General features: G+C 43.6%; 1 protein-coding gene across 1 annotated transcript in view; it reads left to right on the top strand.

Moving 5' to 3' along the window:
* LOC138580989 (serine/threonine-protein kinase NLK2-like) overlaps positions 1–23,606 on the top strand; it is a 370,858-nt gene extending 347,252 nt beyond the window's left edge. Inside the window, exons 10-11 of the mRNA XM_069651967.1 lie at positions 10,238–10,331; positions 10,819–23,606. Coding sequence (XP_069508068.1) covers positions 10,238–10,331; positions 10,819–10,867 — 143 coding nt within the window. The 3' untranslated portion in view covers positions 10,868–23,606. The remainder of the gene's footprint in view (positions 1–10,237; positions 10,332–10,818) is intronic.
* Positions 23,607–24,329: the final 723 nt, after the last annotated feature.

Below are 24,329 nucleotides of genomic sequence, written 5' to 3'. Positions count from 1 at the left end.
GGACCCTAGGCTGGTCCTTTTTGGCCTTGTTTATGACCATGTGTTTGAATGGTACCCATGTTTGATTGAAAAATGCTCAAAACTAAATTTAAAAAAAAAAACGGTCTTCAGGTCCAAACTGCATAGAGGTACATTTTGTTTAGCACTGTATATTTCTGAATAAGCATGATCAGTAGGAACCAATCTGGAGTACCTCTATTTGACTGAAACACAGCCTGGAGATGGCTGATGACAACGTCGCGGTCGACCCAATCCTGTATGCGTTAAAGTAGTAATTTGCCAAAGAGCTTGCCAGGGGCATCTAGAAGTGAAATTGGCCGGTAGTTTGGTGGTAGATCCTTGCCTCCTTTTTTGTAGATGGGGAACTATGATGGCTTTTTTGCCAGGATGTGGTTATTTCATCACTAGCCAAAATCACATTGTATATTTTATAAAGAACCAGGGCCCAAATGGTTATTTCATCTTTAAACAGGTCTGCCGTAATGAAATCCGGCACAGCGGCTTTATTATCTTTTAATGATTTGAGGACAAAAGTAGATCCGGTAAACGGAAAATCAGAATTTCGTACAGGGAGGTAGACTCACAGCAGCCAGTGTTGGGCTTTGGTTAGGCTTAGCTCCGTAGAATCTTGACAAATGGGTCCACCAGGTATTTACCCCTAATGTGCAATGTAGAACTCAATCCCCTTTCAGCACCTTTCTAGAAACCAGGTCTGACTCACCTTGACTGCTGATTGTGCTCTAAATAAGACTATACTTCGGTTTGTGAACCATAAGTACAGAGTTGTTTTTTATAATTGTGTTTATATAATGTTATAGTACTTTCCCAAGATTTATCTTGACCTACTTTTAAATAAACTTTTTTTTTTTCTTTTTACAATGCATACTGTTTCAGTGTTTCTTTGGACCATCTATATGCTACAATTTCTTTGTACCAAGCTACAGCCCTCTCTCCCTCCTAAAATAAGCCTGACTGCTCCGTCCATGCTACCACCATTCACAGGTGGTACAGCCTTATGCTAAGAGTGGATCTTATGTACTTTCTCGGAAGTATGGGTTTATGAAGCCCTTAGTTGGCCTTCAGAAAAACTGTCGTAACGGAAGGCGATGTTGTGATACTGCGGGCTAGAATGAATGCCCTCACATCTTCTATAAGGTGCCTAGGAGGAGTTGAGGATGCAGAAGGTTGCTGCTGTAGAAAGAACATTGCAATCCAAGACGTGGCAGAGTGGGATTAAGGTCCAAGTATGGAACTGTTTCTGCAGGGTCTCTTTGTAAACACCTTGAAGATGAAGGTTATTTCCAAGTCATTTTCAGTTGAGCGCACACAAAGGAGGATGCCTGGTAAGAAACCGAAAGGGGCACCCATACGACTGATGTTGGCTAAACTCCTTAACTTTTGTGATAAGGATGCTATCTTGCAAGATGCCAGAGCAACCCTATATACAGAGCGGGAAATGCCAAAATCACAATCTTCCCAAATTTCACTCAAGAGGTGCAAAGACAGCGCTGATCATATGCTGTACGCAGGAAGCTGAGAGAAATGGGTTATAAGTACATGATGTTTTCTCCTGCCAAACTTAAGTTTTCACAGATGTGTGCTCCATTTTTCAGAGCCCACAGGAAGCTTAGGACTGGCTGGATACAGTGCACTCAATCAGGCTGCAGAGCGGGATGGTCAGGCTGCAACCTAATGGTTGTACCGACCCAGACTGCTACGGGTAGAGTCCTAGTGGGGCCAGATGGTGCTTTGTTGTTGGAGGGAGGAGGCACAGACGTTCCACCATGACTTTGCTTGAGAGGGGAAAGTGTCTCCTTGGACTTCAGTCTGGGGCAGGATGTGTAAAGGGGGAGATGGGATAGTGGCACAGGCTGGAGTATCAACCGTGGGAAGGAGCTAAACGGAGCCGGGAGGATGGCACCCGGAGGCTGGGTTAGGAAATGGGCACCAAATTACATAAGTAGTACTCTAGGTCGGGAGGAGGGAGTGGTCGGGGGGGGTATTATTGGTCTAGGGATGGGCTAACTGGGTGCCTCTCCACAGGTTACCCTTCTTGCTTCATCCCCGATCTAGTTATTGGAAGTTCACGGTTAATGTTGGTCGACTGGTAAACCAAGTTCACATGGTAGTATGGGGTGCGGGAGGGGGGGTTGTAGTTTGGGATAGGGGTGGTGGTTTAGTTCATTTCTCACAGCCACGCTGTGCAGTGGTCGACGATTGGGTTCTGCATTTGGCCAGACCTGCAGCTATTTAGCATATGTGAAGGTCACATGGCTCCTCTATACCAGTGAATGCATGACGCTCATGATCAGAAAAGTCTGTCTTGGAATGTTAATGGCGAGATGTGGATTTTTTTAAATCGTCCAACTACGCGCTTCAGGCACATGCAGGATTTACAAGGGGGTCTAGGGGAGCTATGGTGCTGATGTGGAAGCACGTCCCCATAACGGTTTCAACTGTGGTCTGTGATGTTGGAGGGAGGTGATTCTTGTTAATTGGAACACTCAGTGGTGTCTCTGGGGCTCCTCAATGTGTATGCCCCACGGCCATTGAAGAGTGTGCTCCTGCATGAATTACAAGGGCTGTTAGTAAAATACCAGTTGTTCCGCTGGCTTGTGGGGGATGACTTTAATGAAGTGATGAATTATGACTGGGATAAGTTCACGAACACAAGAGGGGGCGGGGGTTGGAGACGATTGCGACTCCACGACTTTGCACAGGTTGCCACCCTGATGATGAATGCGTGGCACATTGGTACAGCTGAGAAGCACGGGTACTCCTTCCACTCTGGGGCACACCTCTCCCTCTCGAATACATTATTTCTTTGTCCCTCACACTGAAGCACATTGGTTCAAAGATGCTGAATTGTTACCAAGAGGCATCCCTGACCACTCCCTGCTACTGTAATCCGTGGAACCTCTGAGGAAACCAGAGGGCATCCTCGCACCTGTTCCCCTTGGATGCTCTTGTCAGATGGCCAGGGAAAGGCCATCGCTGACCCCCGGGGGTGGAGATACAAGGGAGGAGCACCTGGGTGGAGGGTCCCTGGGGATTGGGGAGAGGATGTCCGTCAGCGAGACATGTTATCCCTCATTTCCTTGTGATAACCAACCTTATCCTCCCTGTGCCTTTATAGGCTTTTGCCATCATGTCCCTTCATTTCCTCTCATTCATACCACCATAGTACTGAGACGAGTAGGAGTGGTACACACTAACATGTCATTTCTCCACTGTGGCACTGAGATGAGGAGGAAGCCTGAAGACTTGTTGCGGGTGCATAAAAGGTGGCCACGACAATCGGGAGAGGGCAGGAGAGACGCCAGGCATTTCGGGCCTGCAAGAAGGAGGTTGCTGAGGAGGGTCCTGCATGGAGGCCAGGATTCCGGCAAATGCCTTGGAGAGACTGAGGCTGGTGCGGACCCTGAGAGGGTCACAGTGGTTGGGGGCCTCCCTGGTCGAGTGGCCACAGCAGGAGGGCACAGAAGAGAGCCTGTTGCTGTACGCTACCAGCAGCATCCACGAGAGCCGAGCAGAGCTGCCGGCAACCCACATAGGGAACAGCAGTGCACGAGCATGGCTTGCAATACTACAGTGACCTGTATGCAGAGCAGAAGTAGAGGGAAGAAGCCTCCTGGAGGAGCTGGTGAGTGCACAAAAGGGAACACTCGTACCAGGGCGCTCCTGTGGCTACTACAGGCAAAAGTAATTGTCAAATTAAAGTAATGAGATCTGCAAGCCAAAGTGAACCCAAAGTGAAGGGTTATAGTGAAAATACGGATAAGTTGAACTGTAAGTGAACGCAAATGAACTAGGAACTATTGAATACTGAACTAAAGGAAAGCTTTGATAAACCTATGAATGGAATTCATACTTGTGTGTAGCACTCGTTACATATATTGAAAGGCAAAGAATGAATCTTTTAAAATACAATGAAAAGCAAGTACTGACCATTATAGAAGAGTGTGAAGTAATGTGGTGAAGGAGATGGCCCGCACGGAGTGAACTGTATGAATGAATACATTGTGGCAAAGTCAAAAGACTGGCAAAGAGAAAGCAAAGTGAATGTGAACAGGGTTACTGATTGTGTGCCCTGTAGTGTGTGGACCATATAGCCCGACAACTGTGCCTAGACCGAGGATACCTTATTTGTGAAAGTGAAAAAAATACTGCTAACAAATCTGCATGTATGATATGGCATTTATAATGCGCCTATACACAGGTGTTTCAAAGCGCGACAAGGGAAGGGAACAAAGTGAGGAAGGACAACGATCCTACTAGGCCAGGTGACATTCAGATCACGCAAGTGCATGGGAAGGGGGAAGGAACAGTGCAGTACAAAGGAATAAATAACAATAAGTAAAAAACGGCCAGCATGTGATAAGTGCGGAACATCAGGTGTCAAGGGCTGGTAGGGGGACTGTAGGGATACAGAACAGTCCCCAAGTGTGGGGGTTGCCTGGTGGGCAGTGCAGGTGTGTGATGCTGGCGGGGGAGGGACCCCAGACCCCAGAAGGCCTTGTGGGTGATGCAGAGGGTTTTGAACTTGATCCTCGCAGCCACTGGGAGCCAGTGCAGAGATTTCAGTCCTGGAGAGATACGATCCCTGGGCTTGAGGCCAAGGACAAGTCTTGCAGTCCTGTTCTGGATGAGTTGCAGAGAGCGGAGAGCAGAAGCAGGCAGATTTAGAAAGAGGCTGTTGCAATAGTCCAGCCTCGAGAGAACCAGAGCTCTGGAGACAGTGAGCTTCTGTGGGGGGAGTGGGGGGGCAGAATACCTCTGAGGAGGTGCAGCTGGTAGTTTGACTTATTGGAGACGTCAGATGTGAGGAGAGAAGGAGGGTGTGGAGTCGAAGATGACCCCAAGGTTTTTGGCCTTGCAAGTGGGAGCAGGAAGAGGCCCAAGAGAGGCTGGCCAGAGAGCAACAGGAAAGGAGGGAGCTGGTGTGCCGATGAGGAGAATCTCAGTCTTAGTGGCATTAAGGCAGAGGCCATTGGGTGCACAAGGGAGTGCTTCAGGGGGGATGGGAAGACTCCAATGGCGAAGGAGTGATTGCAGAAATCAGTCAGGACAGGCACCAGGGAGACAATGTGGTCCTTCATAGTTTTGGAGGAACAGGGGGAACCTGTTTTGACAAGACTTTCATAGATTGGACTTGTCTAGAAACCTTGTCTGTGGAGAACAGGGGGAAAGGCAGAGAAGGAGGGAGGTGGGGTGACTGCAGAAGGGCCAGAGGAAGAGTAGGGAGAAGGAGGGGAGTGTGAGGACAGGATGTCCTGAGTTTTAGAGACGAAGTATGAGGCCGGTGCCGTTCACAGACTGCAGCAGGATTGGCCAGTTCCTTGCAAATTTTAGGGTTCAGCCAAGTTGTTAGATGCTGCAGAGACGCAGGCTTGGATATGAGCTCTCTTCTTGGTTAGGACAGAGAGCCGGTATTGCCTTTGCAGCAGGCCAGTTTGTCAGAGAAAGTACATCAAGCCTGCCATTTCCTCTCGGCCACCCTGCACTTGCGTTTTAGGGAGACTAGGTCTGAGTCGTACCAGGAGTTGCACTTGGCTTTGGGCTTCAGGCGGATTCTCATGACGGGGGCAAGGATATCAAGAGTATCCGAGATAGCAGAGTGGAGCGTGGAGAGGGCTGTGTCAGGGTGAGAGTCAACCAAAGGGGGAGGAGGGGTGAAAAGGTGGCATCGAAAGCCTCATCTGACACGTGCTTGATGGGTTGAATGACCGAGAAGGTGAGTGGCAGTGGCTTGGCCTGAGGGGTAGGGAGGGTGAGGCGGGGGGAGAATAGACGGTGATCACTCCAGGAGAGAGGAGCAGAGAGGGGAAGGTCTGAGGAGATCAGAGCATCAAGAGTATGCCCTGCAGAGTGGGTTGGGCCAGAGGGGAGAATAGTGAGAGTTGCAGAGGTCACAAAAGAGTTCAGAGGGAGAACAGGAGGCATCCAGGTGGATGTTGAAGTCTCAGAGAAGGAGGAGTTGAGTAGTTGAGGCCAAGAGTGAGGAGGAGAGGTCAGCCCACTCTGAGCAGAAGGAGGAGATCTGACCCTTAGGCTGATAGTAGCCACAGTAAGGGAATGGCTAGGGGAGAGACAGAGCCTGCAGACGAGGCATTCAAAAGAGTAGGCCTGCGTAGGAGTGACAGAGCCAGGAATCCACTCGGGGAAGACCAGGGCTATACCCCCACCAGATCGGCTGGACCTGGGTGCGGAGAGGATCTTGTAGCCGTCAGGTAGGAGCGTGTCAAAGCTAGTGATAGAGCTGGCCGGGAACCATGTCTCGGTGAGACTGAGGACATCAAGGTCAAGTTCTTCCAGAAGGCGGCAGATATCAGAGGAGTGTTTGACAGCAGAGCGAGAGTTGCAATATGGAGATGGTTACCATCCTTGAAGGACTTCCCGGGAGAGGTACTGATCAGAGGTACACCCTTCGGAGGTGTAGACGGAGCCCGAGAGAGGGCACAGAGGGAAGGAGAGGGCAAGGTAGCCCGGGAGGAGGCAAAAGGGGGAGGCGAGGTAGTCACGGAAAGGGGAGAGGGGACAGCAGGATAAGAAAGGAAGTTGATGAGGCTTTGGAAGCGTCTATCAAAGAGGTGAAGGTTGGCCTGAGGGTCTTGATCAAGATGGTCCCATTAGAGTAAACATTAATGATGACCTTAGAGGAATGGAAGGAGACCAGGATGGCGTCCCAACGGGTGCCACCATTAATGGGAGAGGAAGAGAGAGAGACCATATGAGGATCCACAGGTCTGGCGAAGGAACAACAAAGAGGATTTCGGTGAGAGTTTCCTTGGAGCAGGCACTGGTGTAGGTGTCAGTGATGGGGAGGCCTGGGTTGGAGACCAGGATGTCCTTTTTAAACTTCTTCCTACCAGACTTAGTGAGGAGAGCAGGATAGTCCATAGGGAAGCAGTTGGAAAAGATGGCGACAGAGAGCACCATAGAGTAGGTAGGAGAGGGGAGAGGAGGAGACACTAGAGAAGGACACTAGAGTAGGCAGATAAGACAGCGAGAGGCAAGCACGTTGAGCAATGGGACAAGACAAAGACACTCTGGATCGAAGAGATCACAAAAAGCACATTTTAAGACCGGAGAAGACGCATCTAAGTTTGAGAATCCTGAATAGAGGGAGAAAGGCCTAGGTTTCACGTGGCAATGTTATGGTAACGAATACAGTCAATTTTAAAACAACCAGTGGATAAAACCAGCCTGCAGGTGGAAGGGGGGGTTAAGCAGGAAAAGTAGGTGACTGGCAGCTGGCGTCCCCTGCGGACACCTGCAGACCCTTACAGGGAGCCGCCCTTTGCCTAGGGGCCCTTAGTCGTGGGACTGCCATGCAGAGGCTGCCCAAGGAAGCAAAGTGATAAGGGAGGGGAGGCCATTTGGGGGGGGGGGGGCAGTCAGAGGGGCGGGTGGGGTGGGTGTTTTGATAGGCGGGTGGGAAGGAGGGACTGAAGCGGAAGGAGGGAGGCAGGGGGACTGGGCAAACGAGGAGGAAGCAAAAAATAAAAACAAACACATTTGCCAGGAACAATTACTACAAAAAGCCCAGGAGGGCAGCTAAGTTTAAAATGTTGTTGTGCTGCACTCACCCCGCTCGGTCAAGATGGAAAATGGCGAGCGCGGCCCATTGCTTAAGTGAAGCAGAAGAAAGAAATCTGTATGGAAAGGGGAGGAGCGTAAAGTTGACCTGTAACTGGTTTTGAATATTGAAACTGACACTAAGTGTGCGTGGGCAAGCTGGACAAGGTGACGTCTTGGGAAAGGTAAATCTAAGACCTTGTGAACTTTGTTGTTGCCTTGGGTAAGGGAACCTCGAGGCCCTTTTGGAACTGTTCTCTTCTTGGGAAGGAATCCCAGAGACTTTGTGGAACTGTCTTGAACTTGGGGAAGGGGAGCTGGAAAGCAAGCCAAGAACCTTATTTTGGAACACTATTTGATTTATTGCGGACATCCCTACACATTGTTTAGCTTTAGTTGTGATCGCAGGTATAGGTTTTGGACTCGGATAGACTTTTTTAAGTTTAACTTACTGACTCGGACTATCCTTTGTTTCTTTAGGTAGAGAAATCCCACCTTAGCATAGGGCAAGTTAGGCCTTCAACCATCCCAACATTTAAGTTAATAAAACATTTTTTTTTTGAACTTTGAATCTGTTGTCTGTGTCTTGCTTCATGATGCCTTCACAGCCCAGACACTATATCGGGCCACTCAACGTGGCGACTGAATTCATGCATACTTTTTGGGCTTCCCTGAGGTGGTTAGCAAGTTGCAGGATAAAGTGCTTGAATGTTTTAACCTAAACATTGCTTCTGCAAGGAGCGCTTTCACGCTCTGGGAAGGCCACAAGGCAGTCCACCCGAGGAAGCTATCTTTATGCTTGTCACCAGAGAAAGGGAAAGGTTGGCCAAGGGGACAGAGGTTGAACTACAGCTATTGCAGTTGAGCAACAATTTCTTGCCCACCAATCCCAGAACACACGACGGCAGTTGCTACAGGCGAGAGACTTGCACTGCAGCCGATACAGTGAATCAGGCCTATCTGGCATCCTGGGATAGGGTGTATGAGGCGGACGAGCAGGCAGAGAAGCTACTTGCATTGCTGGAACAGTACCACCTATACATGTATGTGAAATCACGTCCAAAGGGGAGGAAGTCAGAGGGAGCGAGGAAGTATGTGAAGCGCAAACTATTAATGTTTATACATGCTCCCAGAGATGCATTGTACCTCATAATAATCGGAATTGTTTGATGAAATTCCCCTCCACCACATTACAGGGGTGTAAAGAGAGGCTTTAGAGAACAAGATTACTCGGGAGGAAGTTGTGGCAGTGATATTGCCGCTCCTGACAGATAGGACACCGGGACCTAATGGCTTCCCTGGGGAATAATAGAAAAGGCTCAGTGACACTGTATCGGGCCCATGCTATCTGTTTTAGAATAGCAGGAGCCAAGGGAATATTGCCCCCTGACCTGCGGCAAGCAACGATCATAGTGGTACCTAAAAAAGGATAAGACACCAGATAGATGCCCCGCATATCGCCCCATCTCGCTCCTCGATATGAATTTGAAAGTATTGGACAAAATTCTGGTGACTAGGTTGAATAGTTTTGCCTGTGTTGATCAACCTGGATCAAAATGGTTTCCTGCTGGATAGGGCGACCCGAATGAACATCTGCAGACTTAAAGTGGCTCTTGAAATGGCGGACCGCATCCATGAACCGCTGGCAGTGGTTACATGCTGCTGTACATTCGGGAGTCTGACCTGTCGATCCCAAAGATCATGGAAATCTTATGTGTATATCAACACAGCAGCTCTAAGGTCAATTGGGATAAGTCAGTCCTTTTTTCAGTACAGGGTGGCACCACGACCATCCCAGATGGTTGTACATTCAGGGTCGCAGTTGGTTCGTTTCACTACATGGGTATTCATATTTGCTGGGATCTTTCCACCCTTGTTGCATGTAATTTGACACCCTTATCCAAAAGACTTTCTGCAGACACCAAATTTTGGTCCGCTCTTTCCCTTTAATTATGGAGCAGAGCAGCAATGTTAAAAATGATGACTGTGCCCAGATATTTATATGTCCTCGCAAATACCCCCGTAAAGACTCCTGATGGTGGAGTTCCGGACCATCAAGAGAGCTCTGAGGAAGATGTTATGGTGGGATTCCCAGCAAAGGATTGCCTTGCAACTACTGTAGAATGTGGTTTTGGGAAGACAGGATCGGTCTCCCAAATCTCCAGAAATAATATTGGGCTGCCCAGCTTGTGGTAGCAAATGAGCGTTTGCCTGGGGGATCCGTCCTTCCCACATATCGGACTGGAACAGGCCGGCATGGCATATGCAGATCTTCTGTAGACACTTGACCGGAGGGATGGGGTGAGGGTGGTTGGTCTGCCTTCAGTTTTGCAACAAGTCGTACAAGCTTGGGAGAGAAATGGGATGGAACGGTGACTCTGGGTGCCTCGCTAAGTAACATGGATCTGCCGGAATTAAATGTCCTCTGATATTTCTACATGAACCATGTCTCCCCTTTTTATTTCTGTCAAAGTGAAAATCAGTTTTTCTGTCAGCTCTATTGCATTGATAAGTAAGCCTTAACATTGTGACACAGTGTTGATTGGCACTAGGATCCAAGCATGTGCATTGTTGCTCTGTCCTCCTTTTACACTTAAATTCTGGCATTCACAAAACATGTATTCACTGTCCTAAGTTCTTTTATCTTCTGTTCCCTCAGAATTAGTACATCATTTCATTGTTGACCATCAGCAGGGGAAACGGGTGCCGCTCTGCATCAATCCGCAATCCGCAGCCTTTAAAACATTCATCCGGTGAGTCATGTTTGGTAACATTCAAGATGTTGGCAAAAGGGGCTGAACACAACACCACAGTTCTACAAGATACTCTACCCAAGCTTAACAAAGGAATATTGCGAGGTTCTTTTCAACATAGCCTGGGTCTTTTTAAACTGGTCTGCATGCATGTTTTTCCAAAACGTATTTCTGATCCTACCACTGGCTGACAAGAGGTATGAAAGGCAAATATATCAATTACAGATAACATAAGTGCCACGTTGGTAAGCAACCCTTTTTTTCTCTGATGGGTAACCGTGGTGCAATTTGATTCTGGTATGCACAGTAATCCATGTTTTGGAGGAGTTTGATTTGGCCAATGAAATGCTTTTCCAGGGGAAAATGCTTATTTGCCTTTGTTTGCTGCATAATGTTGTCTTTTGTTTCTTTTGACAAGAAATCACTCACTGCTTCTTCCTTTTTTCTTCTCCCTTTGTCATACTATTTTTCTTTCCTTGCATTACAGATCAACTGCCTGGCACTCTTCAAAAGTTTCCAAGAAAGAGGAGAGGTGAAATTTGCATTTTTCTAAAATGAGAAACTGAAACCCATGAAGGTGGATAATGAAAGGCTGGACATCCACCTCACCTACTTCGTGTGACGCTGGTTGTTCGGACGCTGGGAGCTCAGATGCTGGAATTCTGCAGTATCACAGTTGGAGTGATTTGACAATTGATCACTCTCTCTCCATTGTCTGTGTGTTTGTTAGGACATGATCCACCTCTTTCCAGTTTTGTTGTTGGCACTCTGAATGCCAAACACATGCTCCCTAATGTCCCCAGTCTCAAGTTTTCCCTCCGGACTACAGCTCGTCAACCTTGTTTCACTGTTTGACCTCAGGACCCAACCCGCCCTCTTCTTCAAGTATCAGAACCCAGCTATGCCTAACATCTATGAACAGTGCCCCCAACCCCAAATTGGACTGTGCGATCTCTGAGCACTAGAAGAGTTTCCTTCTTGTTACTGTGGACGCTATACATGCACATACACCCTCTGTTACTGTAAGAGCTCTGAATACCCGATAACTTTAGCCCTCACCCGTTTCACTATGGGAAATCTGAAATCCTGAATCAACACTTGGGGGGGCCTGGAGGGGTCGTTATAAGCAACCCCTTCTGTTGTGGTGTTGTCTGAGACCTAACTGCAGAGTCATTAATCTCGGCAGTGTCACATTTTCAAAATTTTATAAGCTTGAAAAGCCAGACCAGCCTTCCTCACCCATGTTCTTTTTGGAGCTTTCTTTCACACCTTACTTCCTAGTATCATGATGGAAGCATTATAGAACAGTTCTCCCCTACCTTGCTGCTCTATACCCTGCTTCTCTTGGTATCGCTGCTGGAGCTGAATTCCTGACATCCCAGTAGGAATGTTACTTGGCGCTATCTGATCTCTTGACCAGAGTAACGGTGAGTGCTGTAAATGCTGAAATATGCCACTGGGAGTGCTGGAAGCCAGCATCAAAGCATCACTGGGAGATATAAATTATGTCATTTGCCCCCAGAGGCCCGCTGTATCTCCCTGCCATTTGAGTTCAAATGATCAGCGAAGTGCTGTCTTTTTGCATCTTTATATTGTACTGCTGCCTTTGTTTTTCCTCTGCACTGGAGTTTACCATTTTTGTCTGCTCTTGTTTGGGCAATGCTGTGTGGTTCCAACACCATGTCGGACGTACATTCTTAACCAGCTCACGATTCCACTACCAGTTTGTGCCAAAAGTTGAAATGCTTGTGGTTCTGGTAAATCCAGTGTGTTGGATATGATATGAGTCATGCCTTTCCTGGTGTAAGAGATACTTTCAGACATTAATCACAGGTCCAAAGCCTTTGCAAGTTGTATTTGGAGATTTCCTCTTATCCTGTTTATAATTTGGGTGTAGTGTGCAACATATTTTCTGAGCTAAGACACACACACACACACACACTCACCCTCTCCCTCGCACTGGGCAGGGTAAAGTAAAAGGATTCAGGCAGGTAAACATTGGCAAAAGGGAGTGACAGCCATCTCCTGGCATTGAACAGGGACGTTCATGTCATTCAGATATTACTTAGTGATATCTGAATGACAGTACCATAGATGGATCGAAATTAATCTTCCAAAAGTTAACATTTCATCCACATCTGACAAGGGCTTGCATGCAGGATGCCCGATGGTGTAGGGTCATCCGGCTTTAGGATGCTTACCTTGGACGACTGCTTGGCTGGTAAGGAGGTAAGGCTTTGAGAAGTCCAAATGTGTTGCAGGCAAAGCGAAAAACCTTGCAGTCAACTTGTTTCTTGTGTAGCTAATCTAGGGTCATACATGTCTTGTAGATGTGGCTAGCACTGTTTAGGCTGAAGATCAGTGGGACTATGATTTTGGGTATGTAGTTTGTGTATAGTTTGTGCTGGTAGAACAGTGTAGATACAATTGCACTAGTCAAGTTGGGCGATAATGACTTGTGCAGCACTTTGGCTGAGGCAGAAAGTTCCTTTCTTGGCTGCATTCACTTGCCTTATGAACACAATCTCGGAGGCAAATGTACCCCAACAATCTGTACAGTTACTTTTAGTGTTGGGTACTCAAGGAGGGCATTTAGGTTCATTGGACCTGTGGGTAGAGTTTTTACCTTGGATGAGTTGAGGGAAGAAGAAATGTCGATCTTTTCCTAGATATGTAAAAGGCAGCTTCCTACTGTTGATTAGGTTTGCATTCATCCAACGTCGAATTAAGTTTGGTATTGCCATGCTGCTAATAGGTTGGTTACAGGCAGCATTGCCACTTGTGGTATACGAGATGATCAGGGTGAGTAGAAGATAAGCTTGTTTGTGTGTAATTTATCTTGTGGTAAAAGATGTCATCCTCCCCTCTGGTTATAAATCTGGTGCAAGGAGTGACCCATATTGTAAAAGCTAGGTAGTCTCATGCTGGGTGGAAGTTAGTAGCCACTGTGAGAGTAGCCTGGTATGGGATGTCATTTTATGTTGGCTTTCATGTTGTGCACAGTTAATAACGTCTGCTTCTATACAGTGTCACCTCATATTGATTATATGGGTGCCTAGAGCTTTAACTTAGCAAATGAGATTCTCATGGTGGCCAATATATGCAGCGAGTGTCCTCCTGTTTCATGAGTTAGTAGGTGCTTTGAGTAATATCTCTGAAAGTCTAAAGTTTTTTTTTTTTTATATCTTGCTAGGTTTTTGAGTTAATTTATGCTGTTAAGTGATATGTCTTTATAATATTGGTTGGATAAATATTTGTTTTTAACACTGTTCAAAATCTCGCAATGTTGTCTAGCCGCAAAAAAAATATCGGTGTACTCTTTCTTGATGTTTAGAAATGCCTTGAAGTGTATTGAGCTGCATTGCCCACCTTTGTACCATCAACTACTGCCTGAGTTTTAAGTTTGTTCTGGAGTATCCTCCTTGCTTTGATTTTTAGACCCTTGATCCCCTTTAATATGTTTATTTAATGTAGGTTTCTCCTCTCTGCCACTTCCCATGAATGCATGATACTCTAAATGACAGTCCTAGATTGGCAAAAGCATCACAAATCCATAGGTAAACCCGAAAAACTTGGTTTAGCAAACATCCCAATGTGTTCAATAAGTAAATGCTAAACTAAGCAGCTACCCTCTCCGGAAATCTCAGGGTAACCAAGCTTGGTGGATTAATTTTCCTATGCTGACCCTCTCACTTAGATATCTTTCTAGGCCAATGTACATTACGTGTACTTAGCTGATGCACTTTAGCAAAATCCATTCGAATGTGCCTTGTAGACATCCAGGTGTGATTGAATGGGTTGACCTTATATGACCACAAAGGTGTCTCATGTGGTTCCCCTTTAACAGCCTTCCTTTGCCAGTGGATGTGGCCACAATGGCAATGTCACTGATCCTCTTCCATACCCTTGTTCAGATCCCACTACCTGCCTAACCTCCATGTTTTTCAAAGGTTTGCAACCTGGGGATATAGTGTTTGACAACCAAGTGGAAATTCTGCAACTAAGCACGGTTTTGCTAGGAGTCTCACTTTATACCTTTCCGACCAATAACTTGGTTAGGATCCTGATATTTCGATATCTGAACTATTGAATAGCCAGATTTAAAGGTTTTTGAGCAGGTCTTTGCTTCCATCCTCCCATCGTCTTGTAAACGGTGCAGAAAGAAGCACTGGTCATTTATGAAAATACTACTGAAGGACATGAAAGCTTCCTTAACGCGAACTGCGCTGCCAATTAAATTAACAATTGCATTTAAAATGTTGCATGCAAAGCAAGCAGAGCGGTCCTATCTACTTGCGCTAACATCTGGCCCTCTTTTAACCAGCTCGTAGTTGCACTCAAGTCATTTTCTTGGCACACATTTTGCCAGAAAAGGTGTGATGAACATAGGTTTGCAATTCTGGAACCTGGTCTGTGGAATGCAGTACTGTAGACATTTAGGGCAAATGGTGATATTGTGAATCTAAGACACAAAAATGGAATTACTGTTCCAAAGTGTGCAATCATCCGATTTATTAGTTCCATGTATTTGCTCTGCCACTATTGTTCTGAATTGCACTTTTCTGACTGCAAGCACCATCCATGCTCTGTGGTACCGTATTGGAATGGATGCAGCATGTCATAAAAATGTGTGAATAATAACATGCTCAACAGCCACTAATGGAATATGGGTTTCTTCCCTTTTACCATATATTTGTTTTACTTATGCACATAAGTAAGATGCTCAAAAATCACACCACAATGTGAAACTAAGTCCATAATGATGCCTCGATAACACCTTCATTCTTATGTTTTGTGTTGGTCTTTTGTGTCTCTGAATAACGCAAAAAGGTTTGTCACGTTACCCCACGCTAGGAATTCAGTGACGTGCAGGAGTATGAACCGTAAGTGCTCTCCTTGTTTTAACCAGAAAATTAGTACATCCTCAGCACAGCTTTTAACGTTTCTAATGAGAGTAATGTATCGGGCTTTTACTTTGATTCCGTCATTCTCCATTGCACCATAGACCAAATAGGGGATGGTTGTATGTGTGTGAAAATATAACCTTATTTGTGCATACCAACTACAGATTTGTTTTCTTTCCGGGAGTACCTTCCTTATGAAAAGGTAGCCACAGTGAAAATTAAAGACATTTGGTGATGAGATTTAGGAGAATCGTTTGCACTTTTATAGGACAGAATTGGTCACGTGTAATTGTGGATTCTGAAGACTATAGTGTGTGTTTGGAATTGATCTAAGTGAGGAAATGCAGTCTATTTTTGATAGAGGGCAGTACTCGTAAGTCAGCTTAGCTTGCTGGGTACCTTGATGCAGGAATCCAACTAACTTGTGTGCCACAGAAAACATTCCCATCATGGGTTATTCTGTGCTTAATTTTCTGATTTGGTAAAAGCTCATCCATGCTATAGGTTAACTGTTTTTAAGCACTGCCTGACAATTTCCTTTGTCTTGTACGCTATATAAATGATCTGCCATTTAGATTGTAGCGTGCCTGTCTTCAGGTTGGGGATCAATAACCTGTTAGTGTGCCATGTTCAGGAATTATTCCGAGAACGTTTATCACGATTGGATATCGCTGAACACTTGCCAGTAGAAATCTATTTAGAGTTTTTCATGCGCTATGTTCTCTGAATGTCTATGGAGTGGAATAAAATTAGTTTTTATGAGAAGATACCTAGAATGTCTAAGTGATTGATTACAGCTAGTCCTTTGGGAAATGTACTATCTAGACTGTATCTGAATTGCCTGGTGTACCTTTATGTAAACAAAAATGGATGCTGCGTAAGATTTATTTGAAAAGTCTCCCAAAGATAGAAGGATGGGGCTTTAGGGTGGAAGAGGAATAACATGATTGGCAATCTCCTGAGAAAGTGTACAGCACACTGTGCTTTTATTGACTGAAATACCTGGAGTACCATGCTGTAGGTAGAAGGTAACATTTTGTGAGGCAAGGTCTAAGTTTGAAGTGAGAAAGTCCATGCTGTTGGCAGCAAAGACAAACTCCTTCAGCTGAGGTTCGAGTTGCAGACTACTCAAGCATGAACCCTGATAGGTTCTTCTGGAACATTACTTGGGTGAGGTAGGCCCCCGAGCTGTCCTCTCTTCTGTTTCAAAATATATAAAGAACATTGTTTCCATGGGAGAAATGCTGGAATTCATCAGCTGTGGAAAACATGAACTCCTTTAAAAGGAAAGCAAGAATGGAAGGTAATGAAACTATACACACACTTCTAACAGATGACACTACTTTACAAAACCTATCCAAAATTAGAATAGCATTAATTTTCACAAACATGCGATTAGAGCATAAAACATGAACACAACTTAATTATTTCATACAAAAGGCATTTTCTCACTCAAACCGAAGCCTTAATTTAAAGTTGATCTACTTAATGACTTAAACCAATCACCACCTCTTCTGATTCCACATTGATAATTCTGTTTGAGCCACACAAGCAAGCTCCCCCCCCCCATTTGTCTATCCAGTATCAAGGGTCGCTCATGCTCCTGTTTGACTCCACTGCTTTCGGGACAATTGTTTTGAGCTCTAAAACATTGAAGTCTGAATATAGCGTTTTGATATCAACATATTTGATGTACAGATCTGCAAGCACAAATGAATGCATTGGGAGAGTTGCAAAGACTTGGGAGTTCTGTTTGACAGATCATAGCCTTATTCTGTGAAAAGCCCTGCCGAGATTAACAAATCAGAGTATTGGGCTTAAAAGCATAAATGTGAGCTTTAGATAATTTTTTTTGTATGTCCCGTTTGTCTATAGCTTTGTTTCCAATTATGATTGCATTCGTTATCCAAACTTTAACATGGATTTACCTAGCATTATACGTTTTGCGTGTTTCTAGCTGGGAATGCTTTGAAGCCATTGTATCGGGCTCTACAAAGGGAGCTAGGCTTTTTCGGGGGGAAATATTACAGGTAATTACTGTAATGGTCAAATTACTTAGTGCCTGAAAGCTTTGGATCGTCAGATGTTTTGAACTGCAACTCCCATCTGCCCTAGCGAAGTCAATGGCATGAGATCATAGGAATCAGTCTAAAACATCTGGCTTAGCCACAAATTGCCAGTCCCCCTGCCCATTAATCATGTCTGCTGAATCTAGGAGATGCATTTCTCTGCAGAGTTGTATGAATTCTCCTATTCTTTCATGTTGTACATAGAGCATTGATCACACATTTTTGCAGATCTGTTGTAGTGTTCTGTATTAATGAAGCGCACCTCACACCAATGGGTCATGTAACCCTTGTGCCAGGTACTGTAGTTTGTATTCTGAACGCTTCATTTTGCCTGTATTAGATTAACACCGGAACACAAGACTACACTGTATAGTCTTTATATCTTGCGGTCTGAGTGAGGTCTACGCTTTGTCCTGTTATGAATCATCGTCTGCACGCGTGTTTATTGATACCCAGTTAAATGGCATCGTGGTCCATGAGGGATTTTAGTAGTTTGACAAATGCAAATTATTGTCTTAACCTCCAGAGAAAGGTAACCTGGGCAAGCTTCATGAAAATAATTTCCTTGCAGGCAGTTTTTAATTTCTTTAATATTTTGTAAATTTTCATTCGGATTGAAATTGGGACGGAAGTTGTGATCTTTTATGTAAAAGCTAGACTACTTTTTACACAGCATGGAACATCAAACCTGCTAGCTCATAATCGATGAGAGGGCCGCCACAAGATCTCAGGAATCACTGCTCTCAAATAAGCACTTTAAATAATTTAAATAAAAACACATGCTGACTAAATCTTCATATCAAATCTTACAGCGGAACATCTTACTTGCAGTGCTTATTAATGTTGTGCATTTGACATCACCTTCTGCTCCGAAAGAAACTTTGTTTTAGTGTTTAAGACTAGTCATCAAAGATGGTTGTCAAATTTCTAGTGGACTGTTAAACCTAATCATTGTACGTTCCAGCAGAATTGCGAGCAGGCATTTCAGCAAAGAGTGTGCTTGCAACTGAATTCTACAGTGCAGTAATCTGTAGTGAAACATTCTCCAGGAGCATGAGCTGCTCCTATGTGCACCACATTAAACATCCTTATGTGATTATTAGAAGTTCCTTCTTCCGTCACCCACTTTTTTGCCAAGTATAAACAGTATGTCAGGAATTTTAGGTTGATCTTTTTTTAGAATATATATATATATAAAGACTGCCAGTGGTTCCCATTCAGCAGTCCTTCTTGAGACGAGATGGATTTGACGATTTGTTAGTAGACCTTCCAAAACAGCACATACTTTTACATTGGCTGTGTCGCTACTATTACAAGCCACTGATTATTAGTAGAAGTAAAAACATAGGATTATATGGGTAGCCGTAACAAAACTGTTAAAGAAAGGCTGTGGGCTGTTGGCTTCGTGCTTGATACCCTTAATAACAATTTTAATGTTAAATGCATAGGTTTAACACCCTGGTTGTTTAGGTGAATCTGTGAAGAAATATGCTTACATTTAGTTAATTTATATTATTTTAGAATCCCAAATAATCTGTTTCCCATTTCAGACACCCAAGCCTGGGAGGAAACCGAAATAGCAATTTATTTCAACTTGTTAGACATGCAGTAGATTATTATTAAAAGGCTTGTTTAATTGAGGATTTTTATCCAAGCATCTTGAACTCTTCCATGTCCCGTTAAGGTAATTTGAGAGCAAATGCAGTTTCACTACAAATGGCAGTGCCCGTTTGATCTAAATTAACGTTGCCTGAACTTCGCAAGCCAGTGTTTGCTTTGGACCTGCGTTTTCGTCTCTGGTGCTCCTCTTCTTAATCTGGAATGAGCGATCTGAATCCAGATTAGATTTGTGGGGTGCATTCTGACCAGATGATCAATGGTTCATCTGTTTTTCAGAGCGTCGCAAGAAAAGCTTTTACCGATGTTCAGATATTGGTCTCTAATTTATGACAATCAGTCCAGCACATTGATGCTGTCTGTTCAGATACATTCTGTCCATTTGAAAGAGTTCGTAAACTTTTATTGAGCTCACAAGGTCTCCAAGGACGATTGAATGATGCTAGGTTTTGTCCTTCTAACATGTAGGGAAAAGCAGCAAACCAATTATTTGGGCACTTTCAAAGAGTATGGATGACATTGGAAATATTCATCACCAAGCTGAACACATTACTTTAAGTGTATGACTGTTTGATGAAAGAATAACAATTAGCGCATTTTGTCACGCATGTTAATTGTGCCTGCAACATTTTATTTAATTCTCCTTTCAGTACGATAGGTTATATGCTGGTACTTGCCCGATTTCTGCTTTGTTATAATTTTATGCAGTTGCTGTTGTGACCGCAAAGCTAGCTGTTTTGTTTAAACAGGTGTGTGCTAGCTATAAATATGAAGGATTTTGATTGTCACTAACAAAATGTTGCTTGTTCCGTTAATGCATAAATGTAAAAGGCGTTGATTGACGAGATTGCAACAATGTTAGAATCCACATGATTGTTAGGAAAACGAAGGGATTGATTAGTACATTTTTATTTATTTATTTTTACATACAATGCATAATCATGTTTAGTCTAGTTTTATGAATTGATGTAATCAAATCTGGCCTAATAGGAGTATTTGAACAAAGAGTACCAAGGGAACAAACACGACGTACTTGCTACAGTATCAGACTGCTGCTGCTTCAAGGTGTATTCTAGAAAGCCATTGCACTGTCGGAGAGACTTGGAGGGATCATAGGTCCCTGTAGTGGTCTGTTTGTATGAATACATAGCCATTAGTGCTAAATGTTTTTATTGAAGGGGAAAGAAATCTGTTCTGAAGTTTGTCTTTACGTGATTATCATTGTTGTCATTGCAAACCTTATTTCGGCAAAAATGCCATAAGTATGCAAACGCAGACAAAAACACATTCAGTAATACATAAGAGACTAGACAAAGTTAGAAATTTGTAAAGTTCATATTGATCATTAAAAAGCACTAAACCTATGATAAAACCAAATATTTACACACATTTACTCAAAACATCGAAGATATATATCGAGTGACAAGTCCATTTGCGAGACGGTGTTCATGTGGGTTTATCTTCTTCTCCATGCACTTGCTAAGTAGGTTGAAACTGCATAGATGACAACTGTTCTAGCACTTTTGCATGTATTTCCGCAGCAATAAACGTTTGCCTCTGTTCATTAATCACACTTACAAATTAGTTATGTCGGCTTAGAGGGGACAAACTAAAATAAAATGCTGTAGAGACTCCCTATCAGTGTTAGAAAAAGCACACACCGGTGAATTTTTGCTCTCCCAACTAGCTGTATCCACTGCAAGTGGTCATTTGCCTAATCACATTTTCATTAACAAGTCGCATTTAACCTGATCTTCAATAAGAAACAATCTTCTAGAACAAAATTTGCTTTGCAATACAGGTATTCCTATCCCATTGATAGATGCTAGCGCTTTTTTTTCTCCCCAAATCCAATTAGTATTGGAGTTAACAGTTTGTCTAGTAGTGCCTGCATTATTAGGATCTGGTCTGTTACACAGTTCATCCAAACTTAAGGATATACAGAAAGCCCCTTATGTAGGCAAACCACTTGTGAGAGCTTGCCCAATCATATGACAAGACATTCAGCAAAGCTTCTCTATCCTTCGTAAGGGACTCACTAGACCAACTACAAACCCAGAATAATATCGGCTTAACAGCAATTTGATCTGATAATGTGATTATTGGAGACCTTTTGTAAGAGGAGTGTGCATTTTTGCTTCTCCAGCTGATTTTAGAGTAGAAGAGATGTATTGAATCTACGACACAGGGCTACAAATGCCCTAATTTAAGCTGACTGCAGAACTTGAAGCATTGAATTATTTTTTGAGGCTATCATTTTTCCATACAAAATGTCTTCCGATTTGCTGGGTTGTCTCAACAGTCTCATATTAACAGAGAAAGGTTGATTGTTTTCCTGGATTTTCCATTCTGCCAATTACTTTTTCCTTCATGGTTATTTTAGTGCTCATTTTTAAAGGATTAGATGATTACATTCATAATATTCAAGACCTGCTGTTAGTTCACAGGCCTCATCTGTGGTGATTCGTTTGTTATCCTTTCTGTTGTAGTCTTTTACCTTGTAGGTCTTATCCATTCAGTTTTATTTATAGGGGCATCTGGTGGGTAAGCAACCCATAGGTGCCATGTTCAAATTGCTAACATGTCAAGGAAAGACATCTAGTTTTTCTTCCTACTTGATTGCATGCTATTCTCTCAACCCCGAAGAGAGCTGTTGTATGCATGAAGATCTGTCTGCAGAGGCATTGGAAAATGTCAGTGTTTAGTGAATTCAGTCTTCCTTTATAGTGGAATCTGTCCTGAACTCATTCAACTTCTTCAAAGCCCTTCCATGCACCAATTGTTCTTTTTCATCCAAGAATGTTTTGGTGTTCTCCAGTTTAGTGTGAAGAGTTCTGTTGAGGACAATATTTGTATATTCTGCGTTTCTCAGAATTGTAAACCATATAGGGCTGTTGGCAATTGGGAGAGTGTCCTCCTTCATTGGGGTTATCAGTGATAAAGTTAATTCAAGGTTTGTAGCCGTGCATTTTAATGGTAAGTGATTTTGAGCATACAGAATGGTGAGGACCCTTTTACGTTTGGCATTTTTAAAATGGTGCTAGTGGGAGTCAGTAAAGGCAAACTTTTGTTCAGTTTTTCTTCTTGATTTTGATTTGCTGCATCAAACTAGTGTATACTGCCTTCATCCCACGTAAGCATTTTCAGAGCGAGACACTTCCAGCACCTGAGGGGCCACACAGGGTATTTCATTTTAACACAGCAACTATCTGGAACCCATGGCAGCTGAAGGGTCTGAATCTGATTGTTCTACCACCTCTTGAGAGGCGGCTAAGGATCATTAAGCTGAAAATGTTCTTTAAACCCCCCACCCCGTGCATTTGTTTCACTGTTTACATTACGCTTTTCTTGTGTTCCTCTTTCTCTGAAAATTGTATTTATTGCTGAAATGTCCATTCTACAGGCAGCATTGTGCTTTGAAATCAAACCTTCTGTAATTCTTGTTTGTAGTTGTTTGGCATGCAGTCAAGGATTTCATACACGTTTCTGGCTGACACACACTTTATCCGATCTATTAATTATGCTTCCTAGACTGTTTTGAGAGAGATCCTTTGAGGTTAGATTGTTATATTGAACTCTGGTACCACAACTATAGTCTTTGCCCTTATTGCCACCAGCAAGCTATGGGATGAAGTAGGTTTACCATTGAAACTTTCTTAAGCTGCTTCATGTATTTTGAAGGGTAATATACCTGTTTGGGTAGGTGTGCAGGTTAGCTCTTGAAATAGACATGGTAGTGGAAACAATATCGAATGGGTTTTCAGTTGTAATGTACTCCTGTAGGTGTGGTTTGTCCCAGTGACTGTTGATGGCCCGGGGTGGAGGGGAGGGGTTAGGGTGGTGGAGAGAGGGTGATTCTGCAAGGTGGCTTTTTAAGAATGAGTCCGTACAGAAGCAGGAATCAAACTGGCAAACTCCACCCGGTCAATTTGGAATTCTTTGGTATTATTGAATATATAAGCAATACAGAGCTGTTATAATTATGTTCAGACCACTTCATTGTTCTCTTCTTGTCACCTCTCTTGCTGCAGACTTCGCATGTGTTATTTTTCCATTGCGAAATGTTGCCTGTGTAGCTTTCCATCTCCGAGTACATTTTGCAATTTGACAGCTGCATGCAAATCTTAGGTTTCATAGGTTTGTTCTAAAACTGTTGCTTGAATGGCTGTCATTTTCCTGACAACATATATAGCTTTCGAAACAGCTTTTCACTGCTTCAAACCTCATGCCTGGTTCGTCTTGTGCCTCCAGCAGGCCACCTCCTTGGGTCATGCCTTACTCCTACTGATTTGGTTTCACTGGCATGTTCTAGAGGGTGTGGAGTCCTTTGTCCACCGGCTACTGCACCATTCCTATTTATTCACCATTTTATTAACCCTTTATACCCGTGGCCATCTAATTTATACCATGTGTAGGTGTGTGTGTGCGCGTGTGTTTATTAGGGGATGTTTTTACTTAGTTTATAGTTTTTATTTTGAAAATGTTACCATTTTGAACTCCTCCAGAAATCTACCTCTTCTTCCGTGAAGTGTTTTTATCATTTAAAGTTAAAAGTTTGTTTGAATTGTCCTTTTTGAGTTGTTGTATATGAGAAACCCCCAAAAACTTGAACCTTGTATACTGTAATTTTTATTTCCATGTTCTGATTGTATGTAGCAGATAAAATAAATTCTACCACAAATTTTCTTTCTGGCTCTTATGTTCTGTGAAAGTCATTTTAGGGGATTTCTCAGAAGAGGTAAACCACTGCAAGTTCTGGTGAGAGCAGTTGGTCCCAGAAACACAACCTGTGGGAGGAATCTAGACCACATCATTGCAGGGCTTGTCTCTCAATCATGCTTAAAACCTTAAAGGGAGTTTTGTAACATGCCCAGAAGGAAATCTTCCTAACTTTTACTAAATACATGTTGGCATAATCACTGTTTTACTGGTAAAATTGCACAATTTTCTTACTGCAATTTCAAGACCTTTGAGTTAATTACACTTTTTCCTGGCAGACGAGCTGTGCCAAGGTGGGTAGGTATGACATTTAATAAAATAATGTTGAGTATATCTATGTATGAGAGTGATTAGCGATCAAAAGTTAATTTGTAGGCTAGTTCTGACCTCTATAACGAGCACATGACATATAGCAAGCACTGAGACAGTTTGGTGAGCTTGCGCTGTTAACGCCAAGTGCAGACTAACAAATAGTTGGACCTGGGTAAATGTTTATTTGGGAGAGCCAATTGGGCCTCTGAAAGGTGGAAGTATGTTAGTTTTGCATAGATTGTTTTAGCTCAACATACTGTGTGTTATCCTACCGTTTAGGGGAGATCTGAAAAAAGCAAATTTAAAGTAGTAGTCTCCAGGGGCATTGTTTACCATATCCTGTCCAGCATGTTGACTGGAATCCCATACTCGAGCCA

The sequence above is a fragment of the Ambystoma mexicanum genome, chromosome 3p (genome assembly GCF_040938575.1).
Source record: "Ambystoma mexicanum isolate Mex_15411 chromosome 3p, UKY_AmexF1_1, whole genome shotgun sequence".
Lineage (NCBI taxonomy): Eukaryota > Metazoa > Chordata > Amphibia > Caudata > Ambystomatidae > Ambystoma > Ambystoma mexicanum.
This window is presented reverse-complemented; position numbering and strand designations above follow the sequence as displayed.